This window comes from Nicotiana tabacum, chromosome 4 (genome assembly GCF_000715075.1).
Source record: "Nicotiana tabacum cultivar K326 chromosome 4, ASM71507v2, whole genome shotgun sequence".
Taxonomy (NCBI): domain Eukaryota; kingdom Viridiplantae; phylum Streptophyta; class Magnoliopsida; order Solanales; family Solanaceae; genus Nicotiana; species Nicotiana tabacum.
The window spans coordinates 55,116,901-55,138,294 of record NC_134083.1 but is presented as its reverse complement, the minus strand read 5'-3'; the positions used below and the strand labels follow the sequence as shown (position 1 = coordinate 55,138,294).

General features: G+C 37.1%; 2 protein-coding genes across 2 annotated transcripts in view; both read left to right on the top strand.

The window, feature by feature from the left end:
* The window catches only part of LOC107797191 (D-xylose-proton symporter-like 2), a 42,892-nt gene extending 27,420 nt beyond the window's left edge, over positions 1 to 15,472 (top strand). The window contains exons 13-14 of the mRNA XM_075251887.1: positions 2,404 to 2,541; positions 15,109 to 15,472. Coding sequence (XP_075107988.1) covers positions 2,404 to 2,541; positions 15,109 to 15,240 — 270 coding nt within the window. The 3' untranslated portion in view covers positions 15,241 to 15,472. The remainder of the gene's footprint in view (positions 1 to 2,403; positions 2,542 to 15,108) is intronic.
* A 648-nt stretch (positions 15,473 to 16,120) lies between these two features.
* Positions 16,121 to 17,725, top strand: LOC107797187 (uncharacterized). The gene is made up of 4 exons (XM_016620050.2): positions 16,121 to 16,334; positions 16,436 to 16,511; positions 17,269 to 17,355; positions 17,443 to 17,725. Exons 1-4 carry the CDS (start codon positions 16,173 to 16,175, stop codon positions 17,505 to 17,507), a joined length of 390 nt encoding a protein of 129 aa, XP_016475536.1. The 5' UTR covers positions 16,121 to 16,172; the 3' UTR covers positions 17,508 to 17,725.
* The last annotated feature ends 3,669 nt before the right edge of the window (positions 17,726 to 21,394 follow it).

Below are 21,394 nucleotides of genomic sequence, written 5' to 3'. Positions count from 1 at the left end.
AGTAACCTAGAAATACACACTTAAGAGCACGGTGAGCTAACTTATCTTTTCCTAGTGGTTATGAACAAAACATGTGCTCCCAAGGACATGAGGTGGAAGAGAGAACAAGGGCGAGTGAGGAAACAACACAGAGAATGGAACTTGATTTTGGATAGTTGAGGATGACATACGATTAATAAGATAACAAGATGTGAGAACTGCATCCCCCAAAAATGCAACGGAACATGAGATTGTATGAGTAGGGTACGAGTCGTCTCAATGAGATGCCTATTCTTACTTTCCGCTAACCCATTTTGTTGAGATGTGTATGGACAAGATGTTTGATTAATGATCCCATGAGAGTTCATAAACTGCTGAAATGGAGATTTCAGAAGACAAATACTCTGGGGAATTATCACTACGAAATGTGCTGATAGAAACCCCAAATTGATTTCAGATTTCAGCGTGGAAGGTCTGAAAAATAGAAAACAACTTAGATTGATTTTTCATCAAGAATATCCAAGTGCACCTGGAATAATCATCAATAAAATTGACAAAATAGCGGAATCCCAAAGTAGAACCGACTCGACTAGGTACCCAAGCATCTGGGTAGACTAAAGTGAAAGGTGACTTTGCTCAATTATTAGTACGCCGAGGAAAATGGGAGCAAGTATGCTTACCGAGTTGACATGACTCACACTCTAGAGTAGACTAGTGAGACAAACCAAGTATGATTCTGAAGTTTTGATAAACTGGGATGTCCCAACCGTTTATGTAATAAATCTGGTGAATCAATAACATGACAAGCTGTTGAAGGAAGACAAGATGTGAGTCCATGTGATTTAGCAAGGATAAGGTAATAAAGTCCATTTGACTCCCGTCCGGTACCAGTGACCCGCCCTGTACTGCGTTCCTGTATAAAAATAAGTTCATCAAGAGTTAAAATAGAGCATTTAAGTGATTTGGCTAAGTGACTAGCGACTATAGATCATAAGGACTACCGGGAACATAAAGAACTGAATCTAAAGGTAAGGAAGGAAGTGGACTTGCTTGACCTATTCCAGTTGTCATGGTTTGAGACCCGTTCGCCGTTGTGATTGTTGGAAGAGATTGAGAATATGAAATAGTAGTGAAAAGAGATTTGTTACCAGAAATGTGATCAGATGCACCTGAATCAATGATCCAAGAGTCGGAAGATGAAGATTGGGAGACACAAGTCACGCTATTACCTATTTGAACAACGGAAGCTATCTCTGAAAATGTCTGTTTACATGCTTTGTATTGAATGAACTCAATATGATAGAGAAACCATCCAACTATTCATAGTATTGGATCTCATTTCGCTACAATTAATTTCTTAAATTCTTGGCTAAAACTTATATGGTTAATCAGAGCTTAACCTGGAGATTTTTTTTCCTTAGTTATCCGGAAACCAAGTTCTTCGCTTGAAATAGTGAAAATAAGTAACTCCGGCAGGAAAAATATATGGGAAAACACTGTTCACAATAAAGGAAAATATATTGTTCATTGCCGGAAAACAATGTTCCTGAAAAATTCAAAAAATTATATGGGTAGAGTCGGAAAAAGAAGCGACCACCGCAGAAGAAAACCCAAACTTGGAATATGCGGGAAAATATGCTCACGCGCCGGCGCGTGAACAGAACTCGTCGGAAATTTTGGAGACCTTCGCAACGCATGTGGGCGCGTGGAGCGAGATGTGCCGGAGAGGGTGACTGGGGTGTGGTCGTCGGACTATGGTAGATCTCGTGGTGGTGTTGGTTTTCACACAATACCGTCAGATATGAAGGTTAACGCGGACAACCACTTAGGTCACCGGAAAATTGCACGGTGATTGAGTTCTTTATTCCCGGATGTTGCTGGAATGACGCACAACGATATTTTCTCACCAACGCTCTGATACCATGTGAGAAAGCACATGAGAAAAATATATTATTGATGTTAATTGTAATACAAATAGCCCTATTTATAACTATACATAATACATATCCTACTCCTATTCAATGTGAGACTCGGACTAATTACATATTAGCTACATAACTATCTAACAATTCTGGCTTGTTCCCAAAAAAAAGTGAAGTTTTGACATACTTTTTGAGAGAAGAAACAAATAAAAAGGAAAAAGGAAAGATTCTACTATGGTGTATTGACAGTTCCAAGATAACATCTGCAGTTTTTTCTGTGATTTTCTTAGTTTTTTTAGATTTTAGGAATTTTTTGTACAATATTCTAGCCTATGGTTTTCTAAACGACCCTCTTGCCTCTTTTCATGTCTTCTTTTGTTTTAATTATAACATTCCTTGAGCCACAAAAAAAAGAAGGAATCTACGACAGCTCTATCCAGCTTCTTTTGGTTTTTGAGCTAGACCAAGTATTGCTCTAACATTTTGAAGTCATCTTTTGCAGTTATCGTTTGGTCCTATTGGTTGGTTGATGATCTCAGAGATCTTTCCCTTGCGCGTTAGAGGGCGAGGGTTGAGTATTTCAGTTCTTGTGAATTTCGGTGCAAATGCACTAGTGGCATTTTCATTTTCTCCTCTTCAGGTAAAGAAAACTCTTTAATACTCTGGAATTTTCTAGATGGTTATTTTTGCACTTAGTCTGTTATAGAATTCCCTTAAAAGCAACGTGAGGCATGCTGTTGTCTGTTGTCAATTCGTTCGAGGAGTTATTTTAATTATCATTTTAAGCTTAATCTTGATAAGAAAACAGATGAAAATGATAGAGGGTGTTAGGAATAAAGCGTAGGACTTCCCAAGATTACCAATTTCAAATATCTGGTTTTACCCTCTATCCTGGAAGAAAAGGATAGAGGGTGAAACCAGATGCTTGGAATTGGTACTCTTGGAAAGTCGTATGCTATATTCCTTTATCATACAGAATTAAATAGTTTCCATTTAAGATTCAATTAAGGCATCTCTTTTGCCTGTCATGCATAGGTTTAAAATATTTTCTTTTACGGTGGAATATCTTCAAGCTTATTATGTATTTGAATGTGCAGATATTGTACACCCTCTAGTTCTAACAGATTGTATTCTAAATAGTTAAGTTAATGATTTGACAATAGGGGGTCTATTAGGTGCTAATTCTGGTACTGTCTCATGGTCAGAGTACATCTTCTTCTGCTGATTAGAATCTGTGTTAGTGGTTGAGCTTTCGGATTTCAATTGTCTTTTTGATTTTGGAAATTCACTCAAAAGAACACATAAACTGAGTAGAGATTACAATATATCAATCAATCATACCTTAATCCAGAGCTAATAGGGGTAGGTTATATGATATATTTTGGGGGCACATTTCATTTCAATAGTCAATACTAAATCAGGTTCTTCAATCTCTCTGATTTTCCTAATGCTTTTTGGGAAAGAAAAAAATATTTGATTGAACCTCCATACATTGAAGGATTCAATGAACTGGTCATCTCAACCAAAGTAAAACCTATTCAAATGAATCAAGAAATGATGGAAACTTGTAAAACCGTGATTTCAAATCTTCTGGAAAAAAAAAATCATTCGCCCCTCTAAATCCCCTTGGAGTTGTTCTGTCTTTTATGTGAATAATAGTGCGGAAAAAGAAAGAGGAGCACCACGATTAGTTATAAACTATAAGCCTTTAAATGCTGTCCTTAAATGGATTAGATATCCCACATTCCTAACAAAAGGGATCTCTTAAAGAGAACTTACAAAGCTAATGTTTATAGCAAGTTCGATATGAAATCTGGTTTTTGGCAAATTCAAGTAGCTGAAAAAGACAGATACAAAACTGCTTTTAATGTTCCCTTCGGTCAGTATGAATGGACCGTTATGCCATTTGGGCTTAAGAACGCCCCCTCAGAGTTTCAGAATGTTATGAACTCCATTTTTAATGACTATAGTTATATGTCTATTGTTTATATAGATGATGTACTTATCTTCTCTGAAAACATAGATTCTCATTTTGAGATTGATTGTCACTTCATCAGAGAAAAGATACTTTCAGGAGAGATTGCTACAAAGTTTGTGAGGTCAAATGATCAACTTGCAGATATTTTCACCAAGTCTCTCACTGGTCCTCGTATTAGTTATATATGTAACAAGCTCGGTACATATGATTTGTATGCACCGGCTTGAGGGGGAGTGTTAATTTACAGCATGTATATAGTGTAGTATTGTCCCACATTGGTAGAGGAGTAGTATGTCCTTGTATAGTATAGCTATAAATAAGGACCTCTTGTGTAGTATTATTCATTCATTCAATATACATATTTTCTCCCGTACTTTCTCACATGGTATCGGAGCAATTGTGAGAGACTTATCGCTGTGCATAAATTCCAGCGATTCCGGGAAAGAGAAATCAATACTTTTTTAAGGCTTTTTTCTATCTGCTTCATTTCTGTCAGTGTTGTGCAAAATCCAACACTACCACAAGAGTCGTCACTGTCCGACGGCCAAACCCCAGTGAAAAACTCCGGCAGCAGCCTCCTCACGCGCCTCCACGTGCCACCAGAAGCTCACGCGCCGGCGCGCACGACCACTTCTGGCCATTTTTTGAAAATCTTCCTTCAGAACAGTTAGGTCGCCTGGTAATTCCGATCCTACCCCTACTGTTTTCATTTCATTCCGAAAACTTTGAGTTTTTTCCGGCAGCTACAGTACTATTCCGACAGCTACAGTAGATTCCGGCAGCTACAATATTTCAATATTCTGTTTCTGTGTTTCCGTACACTGTTTCACTGGATTACAGTTGATTCTTTCTCTTATTTGGTAATAATTTGCAACAATGTCTTTGGGATTTGATGCTTTTGGGTCTAGAAACATGAGTTCTGGAAGCTCTAGTGCTATTATTATCTCGGAACCTTTAATGGGAGGTTCAAGGTACTTAGTTTGGGCTTCATCTGTCGAGTTATGGTGTAGAGGTCAAGGTGTTCAAGATCATCTAATCAAACAGTCTAGCGATGGAGATGAAAAAGCAATAGCACTTTGGGCAAAAATCGATGCTCAGTTATGTAGCATCTTGTGGCTTCAGTCCGCCTTTTTCTATCCATGGCTGCGGTTCGTCATTGGCCCCTCTATCAGCTGGACATTAAAAATGCCTTTCTTCACGGTGATCTTGAAGATGAGGTTTATATGGAGCAACCACCTGGTTTTGTTGCTCAGGGGGAGTCTCCTGGCCTTGTATGTCGCTTGCGTCGGTCACTTTATGTTCTAAAGCAGTCTCCTCGAGCCTTGTTTGGTAAGTTCAGCACGGTTATCCAGGAGTTTGGCATGACTCGTAGTGAAGCTGATCACTCTGTGTTTTATCGGCACTCTGCTTCAAGTCTCTGTATTTATCTGGTAGTCTATGTTGATGATATTGTTATTACTGGCAATGATCAGGATGGTATTACCAATCTGAAGCAGCATCTCTTCCAGCACTTCCAAACTAAGGATCGAGGCAGATTGAAGTACTTTCTAGGTATTGAGGTTGCCCAGTCTAGCTCAGGTATTGTTATTTCTCAAAGAAAATATGCTTTAGACATTCTTGAGGAGACGAGGATGATAGGTTGCAGACCTGTTGACACTCCGATGGATCCGAATTCTAAACTTATGCCAGGACATGGGGAGCCGCTTAGCGATCCTGCAAGTTATAGGCGGCTGGTTGGAAAATTAAATTATCTCACAGTGACTAGACCCGACATTTCTTATCCTGTGAGTGTTGTAAGTCAGTTTATGAATTCTCCCTGTGATAGTCATTGGGATGCAGTTGTCCGCATTATTCGATATATAAAATCGGCTCCAGGCAAAAGGTTACTCTTTGAGGATCGAGGTCATTAGCAGATCATTGGATACTCAGATGCTAATTGGGCAGGATCACTTCTGATAGACGTTCTGCGTCTGGATATTGTGTTTTAGTAGGAGGAAATTTGGTGACCTGGAAGAGCTAGAAACAGAATGTAGTTGCTCGGTCTAGTGCAGAAACAGAATATCGAGCAATGGCTATGGCAACATGTGAGCTAGTCTGGACCAAACAATTGCTCAAGGAGTTGAAATTTGGTGAAATCAGTCGGATGGAACTTGTGTGCGATAATCAAGCTGCCCTTCATAATCCGGTGTTCCATGAGAGAACTAAACACATTGAGATTGATTGTCATTTCGTCAGAGAAAAGATACTTTCAGGAGAGATTGCTACAAAGTTTGTGAGGTCGAATGATCAACTTGCAGATATTTTCACCAAGTCTCTCACTGGTCCTCGTATTGGTTATATATGTAACAAGCTCGGTACATATGATTTGTATGCACCGGCTTGAGGGGGAGTGTTAGTTTACAACATGTATATAGTGTAGTATTGTCCCACATTGGTAGAGGAGTAGTATGTCCTTGTATAGTATAGCTATAAATAAGGACCTCTTGTATTGTATTGTTCATCCAATATCAATAACATATTTTCTCCCGTGCCTTCTCACAGTACCAAAGTGTTAGATCATGAGAGTAGCATGAGAAAAAGACTTAGGAAGAATCATGTTCCTTGGAGCTCTGAACAAACACAATCAGTCATCCAAATAAAAGGTTTAGTACAAAACCTCCCATGCTTAGGAATCCCAAACCCAGAAGCTTTTATGATTGTTGAAACAAATGTTTCCGACATAGGTTACGGAGGAATTCTTAAACAAAGGATAACCCTAGAATCCCCTGAACAATTTGTTCGTTCTACATCTGGAATATGGAATTCTGCTCAGAAATATTACTCTACTGTTAAAAAAGAAGTCATGTCTATAGTACTATGTATTACTAAGTTTCAAGATGATCTTATTAACAAAGAATTTTTAGTTAGAGTTGATTGCAAATCAACCAAAGAAATTCTTCAAAAAGATGTTAAAACCCTTGTTTCGAAACAAATATTTGCTAGATGGCAAGCTATACTATCTAGCTTTGATTTCAAAATAGATTTTATTAAAGGAGAAAATAACTCTTTACCTGATTTTCTAAAAAGAGGGCCCTTCAAGCCTAATACTCCTACCAAAGGAAAAGAAACCAATAATCCGCAAATGGTTAGATCATTTGTTCTTCCTCCCTTTACTCCTACCAAAGCAACAGCCCCTCAAAGGCCCCAACTTCCTTTCCAGAACAGGTATACAGCACTAGCCGAGTATCCCAAGTTACCAGCTCCAGTACCAATTCCATCAGCAAAACCGATTAATCTCCAATCAGCAAAACTTGTTGAAAGAGGAGCATCTTCAAGTTCCTCAATTCAAACCAAAGAGAGTTACGCCATAAAAGTCCCAGAGACTTTTGTAGAAGCAGTTAATCCCTCAATAAAGAAGTCACAAGATGACACACCTAAAGAAGAAAATTTTGAATATGTTACCATTCACGTACTACCTTTATTAGCACTAGATAAAGAATATGAAGGTCTCAGGATAGAAGACCTTATTAAACCATGTTTTACGGATTTCAATTATGTGGATACCGAAAATCCATACAAGACAAGAAGGTACTATGAAGCCATCCTAATAGATACTGATTCCATAAAAGTGGAACACAGTTTGAATGAGAAAAATCCGGAGTATATCAACTACTCTAGAGTCACTATAAAAAAGATTCTATCACCATTGAGTGGTTTGCAGATCACCTATACACACCCATAGCTCTATCAAATGGCGCACAAACCCCAAACCTACAACTGGCATGATTACAAAGCTGCATGGTTCAATTTCTTATACCTCAGACCAGGTCACACTTGGTTCATCAAATATTGTCTAGAAGTCACCAAGGCAATAATCCCAAGATTGTTCTGCGAATGGTGGAACATTTTTGGAGGTAACAAAGAAATATTACCTCAGCAATTACTTAACAGGTTTGATGATTTTCAGACCAAAGAAGCAATATCATCCCTACCAGAGCACATTAAAATGTGCAAATACTTTATTCAGAAGCGAATTTCTTTTATTATTAGTTGGAATTTTTCTAAGGCAGAATTTGAAAGAATCCAATATTTGTCCAAAGAAATCAAGATCAAAGGCTGAACTCCCAAACAACAAACTCCCAAGACAGCAAAGAATGTTCAACAAAGCTTTACAAAAGCTTCTTCATCCAAAGCAGAGCTCAAAGAAAAGCTCAAGCATACCCTACAAAACATAGACAATTACGAAGAACACCAGATTATGCAATTAATCGAAGATGCTGCTTCATTTGGAGAAAGCAGCAATGGAGACATGTGCAACCCCAAAGGGAATAACTTTGGCCTACATGGACCCCAATTGTGAATAGAAAGACCCATCATCTGATCAGACGAATCTTATCTTTACTTTTTTAAAATAACCACTTTACTTTTTCAAAAGGTAGCCGCCCACTTTAGACTTTACTTTTTAAAAAGGTAGCCGCCCACTTTAGTCTTTGTCGACCACTTACTATTATCTGAAAAACTAAACGGTATACTTGTAAGCCTAAGATGAAAAGGCATCTCTTCTCTAGTCTATATAAGGCTCCCCATCCCCTTTGTAAAAGGCACACCGAAAATTCTCCCAATTTACAAAGACCTCTCTCTTCTAGTATTCTCTTATGCTATTCTGTTCTTATGTTTTTGTAATGTTCATCCAATAAATTTCAATAAGTTTTAACGTTTTTCTTACACTATCTTTACTGTTTTAAATACTGCACTTAGTTCCGTCTTTACTGGTATCAGAGCCAATAGGCAGTGTACGTATTTAGCATGAGCAGCTAAGTACATATACTGTGTAGGGCATGGCAAAATTACTTTCAATATTGTATTTTAAAACTTGACTATGCTTATATCTATCTTACTACTGTTCTTTAAAATCATGTTCTAAAATGCTTCTAAGTTTCGTATGAGGTCTTTATTTTCTCTATAAGTATGAAGTAACCGATTAATATCCGGCTCAGACGTTGTTGCCGAGGTAGGCGTTTAGACCTTGTTAGGTGATCCCGTCGCTAAGATGACTTTAGAGAAAACAGATGTAAACCCAAGAAGACTCTACTAAGAAGCCATTAGATTTTTGATTTTAAGGTACAATATCTGTTAGATATTTGTATATTTACTGTTTTACTATCCTTTGTTTAAGAATTCCTCCGTAACCTATGTCGGAAGTATCTGTTTCAACAATCATAAAAGCTTCTGGGTTTGGGATTCCTAAGCATGGGAGGTTTTGTACTAAACCTTTTATTTGGATGACTGGTTGTGTTTGTTCAGAGCTTCAAGGAACATGATTCTTCCTAAGTCTTTTATATAGAGGTTCACAGACTTGTCTAATGTTTGGGATAAAATCTTCAACATAGTTGAGACTTCCTAAAAATCTCTGAAGCTGAGTTTTATCTGTAATCTCATTTGGGAACTTAGAAGAGAACTCTATGGCTCTACAAATTGGTTTGTAAGAACCTTGGTATTGGTCATGGCCTAAAAATCTAATGGATGTTTGGAAGAGTTTAATCTTCTTAGCACTAACCACTAGACTATTTCTCTTAACTATTTTAAGGAAAGTGTTGAGATGCTTAAAATGAGAATCTATGTTTTCAGAGAAGATAAGTACATTATCTATATAAACAATAGACATATAACTATAGTCATTAAAAATGGAGTTCATAACATTCTGAAACTCTGAGGGGGCGTTCTTAAGCCCAAATGGCATAACGTTCCATTCATACTGACCGAAGGGAACATTAAAAGCAGTTTTGTATCTGTCTTTTTCAGCTACTTGAATTTGCCAAAAAACAGATTTCATATCGAACTTGCTATAAACATTAGCTTTGTAAGTTCTCTTTAAAAGATCCCTTTTGTTAGGAATGGGATATCTAATCCATTTAAGGATAACATTTAAAGGCTTATAGTTTATAACTAATCGTGGTGCTCCTCTTTCTTTTTTTGCACTATTATTCACATAAAAAGCAGAACAACTCCAAGGGGATTTAGAGGGGTGAATGATGTTATTTTTCAGAAGATTTGAAACCTCCTCTCCAAATGTACCAGTCTTTCTCAAAATGATTAAAAAATCAGGAAATACTTTCACTCCAGATCCCGAGACCCTTGAACGTCTCTGGACTCATCCTGACAATCAAACTAAGAGAAAATGGTATGTTGCCACATATTCTCTTCAACAAAGAGAAAAAATCAGAGATTGTTGGATGTCAGACATGAAAAGAATTAGATGCGAAATCGACTTCTTTAGATAGTTTGAAATATCTTTTCCGCAAGTCTTGATCAACAAATGGTACACGACCACTAACCAAGTCATTGAATTTGTCACTCCTCCTTTGGAAGGGATAAAAATCCCAGTATCCAACATTGTTATCTCTGCCTCTCCTTTTAAAACTAAAAGCGAAAAGCCTACTAGTATGGTTGTGTGTTCTGACGTTGATCGTATCATTGAACAAAACAACTACACCAATCAACTTCTTCATGTTGTCTCCAGACAAATAGAAGATTCTAAAGAAAAATCTTTATTCAGTGGAAAACCAACTCTTTCACAACCAAGCACCAGTCAGAATATTGAACCAAACCCCGGTTTCAAAATGACTGAATTTTCCAGAGATAAGTATCCAAAACTCAATGACACCCTCATTCACAAACTTTCCAATGATCGCTATCATAATCAAAAAAATTATCATAATCGCCCTTCATTCCCAGATGTTCAGTTCGAAGAAAATTATTTTCTCCACTCTACTGCTCACGAAGGAAGAAGCATCATGGAATGGAACATCGATGGCTTAGCTGAACATCAGATATATAGTAAACTCCATGAAATGGGTGTTTCTATCACAACCTATAAAATACGAGGCTCCTCTGACAAAGAAGCCGCCTCCATGATCGTAGCTGAGTTCACAGGCATGTTAAAACATTGGTGGAATAATTATTTCACTGATGAGATTAAACAAGCCATATACTCCTCTACAACCATTGAAACAATTGTTAAAACTGAGAGTACCCCTATGGAAAAACCTCTCAGATCACTAGAGAAGACGCTTGTGCTATCCTTCTCTATCGTATCGCAAAACACTTCATCGGAGAACCCAAACTCTTCCAAGATAGAAGTTTGCAAATCTTAAACAATCTATCTTGCCCAACCCTAGATGACTTTATCTGGTATAAAAACCAATTCATCAACAAGGTTATGATTAGACCTGACTGTCATCTAGATTTCTGGAAAGAACGCTTTATCAACGGACTTCCCCCTCTATTCGCAAACAAGGTCAGAACAAAAATCCAAGATCGTTGTGATGGTAAAATTCCTTATCATCAAATGACCTATGGAGACCTCGTTAGCATCATCAATGTTGTGGGTCTTGAACTCTGCACTGATATTAAGCTTAAAAATCAGCTCAAAAAAGAGCGACACTCCTCTAGAAGAGAACTAGGAAGTTTCTGTCAAGACTTCAGATTTACCTCTATTGCTGCTCCTTCTACTCACTCTTCAAAAAGAGACAAGAGCTATAAATCTTCCAGAAAGATTCACCGTAGCAAATCTCGCATAAATTTTGAAAACACACCTAGAAAGAAATCCAAATTTCGTAGACCTTCTAAGTCTTCTAACAAATCCAAAGATGTCTGTTGGAACTGTGGAAAAACCGGACACATGGCCAATGAGTGCAAATCTGATAAGAAAAAGAAGAAAATCAATCTTCTAGAAATTAGTGATGATACCAAAAAGGAACTCTTCTCTATCCTAGAAGAAGCCAATTCTGATTCCTCTCTAAATTATTCATCAGATGAGTATAGCGATGAAGAAGATATCTACATCGCTTATAAATCCGATTCTAGCCAATCTGGTAATGAATGCCACTGCACTAAAACCCACTGTACTTGTGGCAACACTCCGGCTTCAATTACCAGTAAAGACGGAACTAAGTGCAGTATTTAAAACAGTAAAGATAGTGTAAGAAAAACGTTAAAACTTACTGAAGTTTATTGGATGAACATTACAAAAACGTAAGAAAAGAATAGCATAAGAGAATACTAGAGGAGGGGGGTCTTTGAAAATTGGGAGAATTTTCGGTGTGCCTCTTACGAAGGGGATGGAGAGCCTTATATAGACTAGAGAAGAGATGCCTTTTCATCTTAGGCTTACAAGTGTACCGTTTAGTTTTGTCAGATAATAGTCAGTGGTCGACAAAGATTAAAGTGGGCGGCTACCTTTTGAAAAAGTAAAGTCTAAAGTGGGCGGCTACCTTTTGAAAAAGTAAAGATAAGATTCGTCCGATCTGATGATGGATCTTTCTATTCACAATTGGGGTCCATGTAGGCCAAAGCTATTCCCTTTGGGTTGCACATGTCTCCATTGCTGCTTTCTCCAAATGAAGCAGCATCTTCGATTAATTGCATAATCTGGTGTTCTTCGTAATTGTCTATGTTTTGTAGGGCATGCTTGAGCTTTTCTTTGAGCTCTGCTTTGGATGAAGAAACTTTTGTAAAGCTTTGTTGAACATTCTTTGCTGTCTTGGGAGTTTGTTGTTTGGGAGCATAATTATGATTGTTGAAACAGATGCTTCCGACAGAGGTTACGGAGGAATTCTTAAACAAAGGATAACCCTAGAATCCCATGAACAACTTGTTTGTTTTACATCTGGAATTCTGCTCAGAAAAATTACTCTACTGTTAAAAAAGAAGTCTTATGTATAGTACTATGTATTACTAAGTTTCAAGATGATCTTATTAACAAAGAATTTTTAGTTAGAGTTGATTGCAAATCAGCCAAAGAAATTCTTCAAAATGATGTTAAAACCCTTGTTTCGAAACAAATATTTGCTAGATGGCAAGCTCTACTATCTAGCTTTGATTTCAAAATAGATTTTATTAAAGGAAAAAATAACTCTTTACCTGATTTTCTAAAAAGAAAATTTCTACAGGGAAAAAATGAGGCCCTTCAAGCCTAATACTCCTACCAAAGGAAAAGAAACCAATAATCCGCAAATGGCTAGACCATTTGTTCTTCCTCCCTTTACTCCTACCAAAGCAACAGCCCCTCAAAGGCCCCAACTTCCTTTCCAGAACAGGTATACAGCACTAGCCGAGTATCCCAAGTTACCAATTCCATCAGCAAAACCGATTAATCTCCAATCAGCAAAACCTGTTGAAAGAGGAGCATCTTCAAGTTCCTCAATTCAAACCAAAGAGAGTTACGCCATAAAAGTCCCAGAGACTTTTGCAGAAGCAGTTAATCCCTCAATAAAGAAGTCACAAGATGACACACCCAAAAAAGAAAAATTTGAATATGTTACCATTAGGTACTACCTTTATTAGCACTAGATAAAGAATATGAAGGTCTCAGGATAGAAGACCTTATTAAACCATGTTTTACGGATTTCAATTATGTGGATACCGAAAATCCATACAAGACAAGAAGGTACTATGAAGTCATCCTAATAGATACTGATTCCATAGAAGTGGAACACACTTTGAATGAGAAAAATCCGGAGTATATCAACTACTCTAGAGTCAATATAAAAAAGATTCTATCACTATTTGAGTTGTTTGCAGATCACCTACACACACCCATAGCTCTATCAATGGCGCACAGACCCCAAACCTACAATTGGCATGATTACAAAACTGCCTGGTTCAATTTCTTATACCTCAGACCAGTTCATCAAATATTGTCTAGAAGTCACCAAGGCAATAATCCCAAGATGGTTCTACGAATGGTGGAACATTTTTGGAGGTAACAAAGAAATATTACCTCAGCAATTCCTTAACAGGTTTGATGATTTTCAGACCAAAGAAGCAATATCATCCCTACCAGAGCACATTAAAATGTGCAAATACTTTATTCAGAAACGAATTTCTTTTATTATTAGTTGGAATTTTTCTAAGGCAGAATTTGAAAGAATCAAATATTTGTCCAAAGAAATCAAGATCAAAAGCTATACTCTCAAACAGCAAAGAATGTTCAACAAAGCTTTACTAAAGCTTCTTCATCCAAAGCAAAGCTCAAGCAAGCCCTACAAAACATAGACAATTACGAAGAACACCAGATTATGCAATTAATCGAAGATGCTGCTTCATCTGGAGAAAGCAGCAATGGAGACATGTGCAACCCAAAGGGAATAGCTTTGGCCTACATGGACCCCAATTGTGAATAGAAAGGCCCATCATCAGATCGGACGATCCATCATCAGATCGGACGAATCTTATCTTTACTTTTTCAAAAGGTAGCCGCCCACTTTAGACTTTACTTTTTCAAAAGGTAGCCGCCCACTTTAATCTTTGTCGACCACCGACTATTATCTGACAAAACTAAATGGTACACTTGTAAGCCTAAGATGAAAAGGCATCTCTTCTCTAGTCTATATAAGGCTCTCCATCCCCTTCGTAAGAGGCACACCGAAAATTCTCCCAATTTTCAAAGACCCCCCTCCTCTAGTATTCTCTTATGCTATTCTTTTCTTACGTTTTTGTAATGTTCATCCAATAAACTTCAGTAAGTTTTAACGTTTTTCTTACACTATCTTTACTGTTTTAAATACTGCACTTAGTTCCGTCTTTACTAAAATGCTAAATGGGGTTCTTAAAACTAGTTAATCTCTAACTCTTACACTTGTCCCTGCACTAACTTATAAGTCTAAAATGACTCCTGACAAACACCAGAAGTGATTAAGTGTACTAGTCTATCGTGATTCCTGGATTAGATTAGGATTGTAGTAACAGTAACCGGATCTGTGCATCAGAGTTAATTTTAAGCATAGGATTAGTTTTCTTTGTTAAATTGAAGATGTACGAGGGACCAATAGAAGGACATAGTTGGCACCTTAAGGAATATCATGGTTTATGATTGTTAATGGATAAAACCGTAGGGTATCCCCTACGCGAAGTATAATTGCACAAGATAGTTTGGTCTAGCACCCAAATTCTTTATTGCTTGGAGACGTCATATTTGCCATTGGTGAGTTTATATCATCTAGAAGTGGTGATGTAATTTGTTCATACAAGTTTATGTCATCTGGCCGTCCATCTTAAGTTGACAAGGTACTGGTGGATTGTGTATTCAAGGCTATTCACTCTTGGGTCACTACCCTTTTTCCATCATATGTTTCTTTTAAGACTGGTATTATTTGGCTTTTGAAATGGATGTCTTTTTTCAAAATCAACTATGAGTTGGTAACAAATAGGTCTTTGAGAAACTATATTTTGTGTTACTCCAAATTGCAGGTCTTACTGGGGGCTGGAACTGTTTTCTTTATCTTTGGGGGCATAGCTGTTTTATCTCTTCTATTCATCTTCTTCATCATACCAGAGACAAAGGGGCTTACTTTGGAAGAGATTGAGGCCAAATATCTCTAGAACTCCCATCTTTAGAACAGATTGGACTATCATTTTCGTACTTGAATTTGTCTCCTTGTCACAATACCTGGGGCAGTCAAGTTGTTTGTAAATAAATGCTCCTACACCAGTATACGAAATGGAGGGCTTGTGATTAGCCTAGTTGTGTATTACATCATAAATGTATTATTGACATCAATAATGGGTCACTATTTTGTACAAAAGGAGAAATATGACAAGCATATTGTTTTAATTTGTTGTTTATCTTGATACCCCACCTTGGACATTCTTTCAGCATAAGTATATTCTCGAATGCCAGAAATTTTTTAATGTACTTTTCTCTATTGCCGTTGTCATATCTACCATTCATAAAATGTTATATCTTGAATTTTTAGGATTGGCGAATTTTTCATTTAAAAAAGAGATCATAATAATTCTAATGAACTAAAACACAATAGTCGAACAAAACGCAGAGACTATATTATTTGCTTTTAGATGCGGGAAATATTGTTTCGACTACACCTTACGCAATAAGGAGTGCCATAATGAATATGACAGAAGTCTTTGTGTATTAAAAAGTATTTTGTCGTTTTTGTTAATCAAAATTTAATTTGATCATAGATTACATTTAAGTTTTATCTAAATTTAATACCCAAAAGCTATAAAATATACAAGTTTAACTTTTGAGTGGAAAGTGATTTACATGTTATGAAGCAGGACCAAAGAAGAAATTAAAATAATAAATATTTTTGAGTGTATAATCGAAAGTCACCAATCGAAAATCACTATTCATTATATTATTTACACAAAACCAAAAAATAGAACGGGCGTGTGAAGCGGGTCGATACATAAACCGGGTCAACGTAAAGCGGCGGCGTACACGTATAAAGCGGCAGAGGAAAAATAACTAGGGTTTAAGACTATAGTATTGAAGGTGAAGGCGAGATAACGTAATGGCGAAATTTAACGAGGTGCAGAAGAAGAGGAGAGCAGTAATCGCAGAGAGTAAGAGAGCAAAACATGGGGACCCAAATACCCGTAAGCTTAAGCAGAAGGCCCAACCTCTTTCTATCTCCGGCAAGCGTAAACGCAAGCTGTTCAAGAAATGGCGCAGGGTCTGTAATCTCTAATAGTATTAGTTCCTTCCTTATTTTAAATTTCTGTATGTATAAAGGTGCAAATTTGTAATTTGAGGCTTGTGAATGATGTGAAACAGGATCAAAAGGAGGCTATTGAAAAGGGGGTGATTACAATGCAGGATGTGGAGATGGCAGTAGCTGATGCTGCTGATGGTAAGTTATTTACTGCTGTAGCTGATTCTCCGGACCTAGTGTTTAAGCAGGGTGTTCGAACCTGCTGCAGCATTTTGCTTATGAGCTTTTGTGTGTGTGTGTGTGTGTGTGAGAGAGAGAGAGAGAGAGAGAGAGAGAGAGAGAGAGAGAGAGAGAGAGAGAGAGAGAGAGAGAGAGAATGAATCCATTACAAGATAGATGAACTGAAACAACTGCTTCAAGAGAGCAGTGGGAGCAATGGCATTTGCTATTCGAGCCAGTGGCAGAACCAGGAATTTATGTATGGGGATTCAAAAAATGAAAATACTAGAATGGCAATAGTTGGGATTTAAATTGACCTAAAGCAACTTTTGAACCCGCTTTATCACTACTATAGAATTTTGCTTATGTTAAGAGGATTCAAATGTTTATATATAACCAAAAGATAGTATTTTTACCCTGTTTGCACAGTATAATTTTTTGGCGAAGGGGATTCAATTCCTCTTACTAGCTCTGCCCCAGACTCGAGCTAGTTAGAATCAGAACCTAGTGACTTGGATCCATTCTAGGCTAGAGAGCTATAATGTTGATGCTAGTCTATTTCTTATATTGAGCTGAGATTGCTAGTTTAGTAGGAAAGAGTTATCAATTTGTTGCTTTACTCTATGTGTTTACAAGTGTAGATTTAATGCTTCCAATATGAATATGTTGCTTCCTATGTGGAGGGGGCTGATCTATGTAACTGATCGATATTTCCGTATTTTCCCAATGAATTCAGGGAAAACTCAAGATGCCAATAAAACTCCTGTTAAATTTCCCATGAAGAGGAGCTCAAAACTTAAATTGAAGCAATTGAAGAAGAAAGGCAAGTTCCTATAGAGTTGCTATTTTTACATTCTTATTTGGACAAGGGATTCTTTGTTAATTTCGCTTATTAACTACAAATTTACAGGAAAGGGAAAAATGAAATCTGATAAGCAAGCTACAGAAGCTTCGGTAGATGCAATGGTGGAGTAAGCGCGATATGAAGGGCATTAGGATCATTTGGCTGTCTGCTTGATGGCAATGTCTTGTCTTTCTTCATTATTTTCTTCTGCCCTACTTTCCTGAAAGTTAAAAATGGCTTGTAATATACGTTTTGTATTAGTTTCGGCTACTAGAAGAAAGGAGGTAGGGGTTCTTATAGTTCTACTTGTTAGTGATTATATGTTTGTATCATGCAATTTTGTGGGTTCAATGGATCTTTTGGGACTCTGAAACAGAGCTCGATAACTCAGGAAGAACAGGAAATGAGTTTTTGCCAAGGAACGAATGAAATAGCTTTCCTGTTTATATTTTTGACAAGAGGGAAACCGCAGCCGCTACACTTGGTGTGCACTGGGTAAACCTCCCATGTGTATCCGCAGCCGTTACAGTTGGTGCGTACCGGGTAAACCTCCCCTGTAAACCACACATGGGAGATAAATCGCACTAGGCAAGCCATGTGCAACAGGCTCAACCCAGAAGGCATTGAGGTATAGATGACCGCCTTCCAAACCAACTGGGCAACCTGAAGGGTCAGCTTTCCTGTTTATATTATGAATGGTATATAGCACTCAACTAATTCCCTGATTTATGTCCTTTTGGAAACCTCTCATTTTCATCCTCACTTCATTGGAAGAAACCTGAGTGGATTTATGATCCCTTATACCCCATGCCCCACCCAAAGGAAATGAAAGATTTCCATTTCTGTCAACCAACGACACTCCTGACATCTTTCAGCCTACAAAAAAGATGAAAATTGTTATAAATATAATACTCCTCCGTTTACTTTTACTTGGTATGGATATTAAAAATAGATTTTTATTTTTGGTTGTCACTTTACGCATATCAAGAGAAACAATTTTTTTTTCCTGTTATACCCGCAGTATTTATTACTCATTTCAAATCATTTTCTCAAATCCAATAAAATATGCATCAATTAATATGGGTATCACGGTAAATTATGCACTTCATTTATTATTTCTTAAGGGGTATGAAAAGTCAAAACGTGTCAAGTAAAAGTTAAAGGAGGGAATATATTTTGGATGTCCAGTTAGTACTCCATTATAAATAAGATTCCTGAAAAAGTTTATCCATATTGGACTCTACCGTAAATATGTTTATGTAATTTAGTACTCTATTGGAAATAAGCCTCTTGAAGAATCTTATCATTTTGGTTCCGTTATGGATAAATATTATCTCATTGATAAATATTACCACAGTAGAAGATTATCTATAGTTGGTACAATAACAACTTAAAAGAAGCTTACACAACTTGTAGTGGGAGCTTACAAGCAACTTATACAGCAACTTCTGCAGTAGCAGCTTCTGCAACAGCTTCCACAACAACTTCCTTTCTTCTATAAATATAGTATATTTCAGTTCATTATGTATATCAGTTTGAAATTGAATAATATATCAATCTCTCTCTTTATACATGTCTTCGGTTTATTTACTTTACAGTTTTTATTTAATAACACGTTATCAGCACGAGACTGCCATTTTGAGCACTTACTTCGAATTCAATTTTTATTTTAGTGTTCATCCTCGATGTAAGGCGAAGTTCTTACGTCCGTGGTTAGATCTTGTTCATTCCGAGCATCATAAGGCAGATTATATCCTTGAGTTGGTGAGCTTTTCTTCTTGACAATAGTGATATAATCACTTACATCTAGAGTGGCCATTGCGTAAAGTAATTTGAGCCTTTTGCTTATATTTGATTTAATATCTTTATCATCGCTTACTTGGTTATATGCTATGTATACAATACTTATTTTGCTATTTGTTTTCATCCTAATTATCTTAATAAAGGTTTACAAAGTGGGTAACATTGTTAGATCCACTTAAACTCCAGCAGAGTTTGCAAGAAATATACAACCACCAGAAGTAGTTATATTGTGTATATCTCATTGTAACTAAATTTTGTTAACCATCAGAAGTGGTATATGCCTATGACCACCAGAAGTGATAATTTAGGCTTGCTATGGTTACAATGAAGATAAGTTAGAGAAAATTTCTCTATATTACATGCATACCTCGATTTGCTTCTGAAGTAGCAAATATATTAAAAGAGGTTAGACGCCAACACAATTTAATGTTGTTATTGCACGTTCAGATAATTATGTTCCATCTCCTGAAGGAAGAGAACTTTTGATAATATTAATCCATTCTCTAGAGTGAATGTGACAATATTAATAAAGCTTGTAAATATGAACGCGCTTTTGATGTAAATATATTACGATTCACCTGTAGAAGAGGTAATATGATTGAGAGTATATATACTTAATATTTTAGTTTAAATTTTCTCCTAAAGTAGTAAAACAATTGAAAATTTCTCCTAAAGTAGGAAAATATTATGAAACGGTGTCTTTCTGTACTTAAACAAAATAATGAGCTATTCAAAGTTATTTTTGAAGAACATTTTCATAAATATCACAACTCATCTCCTGAAGAGGTAGAATAACAAAGGATATAAATATTATTTTTGTGGCATAGAGATCATTGCCGCACGTTGTCACGACCCAAAACCTAACCCGTCGTGATGGCGCCTATCGTGATACTAGGCAAGCCGACCTTTCCAAAACACTTTTAAAATTTAACAGAAATGAACTAAGACATTTAAAATAACCGGAGTTTTTCATAAAAGCGGGGGTAAAACCCAAATAAAACATAAGTGCGGAAAAAAAAAATAGCCCGACATCGGGGTGTCACTAAGTCATGAGCATCTACTAACCAATCTAGAAACAGAGTTTACTACAGTTGTGCCAAATGCCAATACAAGAGAGAAAAGGATAATAAGAAAGGAGAAACAAGGACTGCGGACGCCGGCAGCTACCTCGTAAGTCTCCGATAATTATCCCGCGCACGAACTCAGTGAACGCCAGAACTGTACACACCTAGTTCTGCACATGAAGTTCAGGGTGTAGCATGAGTACGACTAACTCAGCAAGTAATATAATTAAATAAGGAACTGAGAAGCAGTGACGAACTATAATAATACAGATCATTTCAAAAGCTTTCACTAAACAGTGAACATGTTTTCAAATCCGGTGATATAAGTCAAATCAGTTCGAGACCAAGTAAAACAGATATGAATCTTCCAGAAATTTCACAACAACATCAGATAGCAACTAAGTGCAACAATAAATAAAAGCAAGTACAGCCTCTCAAGGCAGCAGTCACTCAACTCATCTCATCAGCTCATACTCTCGGCTCTCAACCCTCAATACACACTTTCAATAGGTATTTGCGCTCACTGAGGGTGTACAGACTCCGGAGGGGCTCCTTCCAGCACAAGCGCTATATCGATGCGGTGTAAAGCCCGACCCAATCATATAAGTAGCCATAAGGCTCGTTGCGGCGTGCAACCTGATCCACAGTCCATAAATAGCCATAAGGCTCGTTGCGGCGTGCAACCCGATCCATATACCCTCACATAGTTCACGGCTCGGCACTCAGGCCCTATCTCAGTCACTAACCTCTCTAGCCCCTCGGGCTCACAGAATATCATAATAATCGGCCCAAATAGAGAATACAACAAGTATCAACAAGAAATGATAGGGAACAAAAATATAACACATAAGTAAGACCATGACTGAGTACAAGACAATAATTAGCAGTCAATTCAACAAGTATACGACTGTTGCGGGTCCCAACAGTGATATCATAAGACCTAAGCATGGTTTCTAATATGAAAGGCAGTCAATTGCTCAAAGGCAAGGAAAAATAAGTGATAACAATGGCTATTCGACTTTATAGTCTCACGGGACGGACCAAGTCACAATCCCTCTATGATATAATTAATGTAGGCTAAAATAATCAATTCCACAAGAGAAACACGAAATTATAAGTAAAAATCTGAAATAGGCTCAAATCGGCCCCCG

Coding starts and splice junctions, on each gene's coding strand:
- LOC107797187 (XM_016620050.2), top strand. CDS start 16,173: ATGGCGAAATTTAACGAGGTGCAGAAGAAGAGGAGAGCAGTAATCGCA. Junction 16,335..16,435: donor TGTTCAAGAAATGGCGCAGG/GTCTGTAATCTC, acceptor GATGTGAAACAG/GATCAAAAGGAGGCTATTGA. Junction 16,512..17,268: donor AGTAGCTGATGCTGCTGATG/GTAAGTTATTTA, acceptor CAATGAATTCAG/GGAAAACTCAAGATGCCAAT.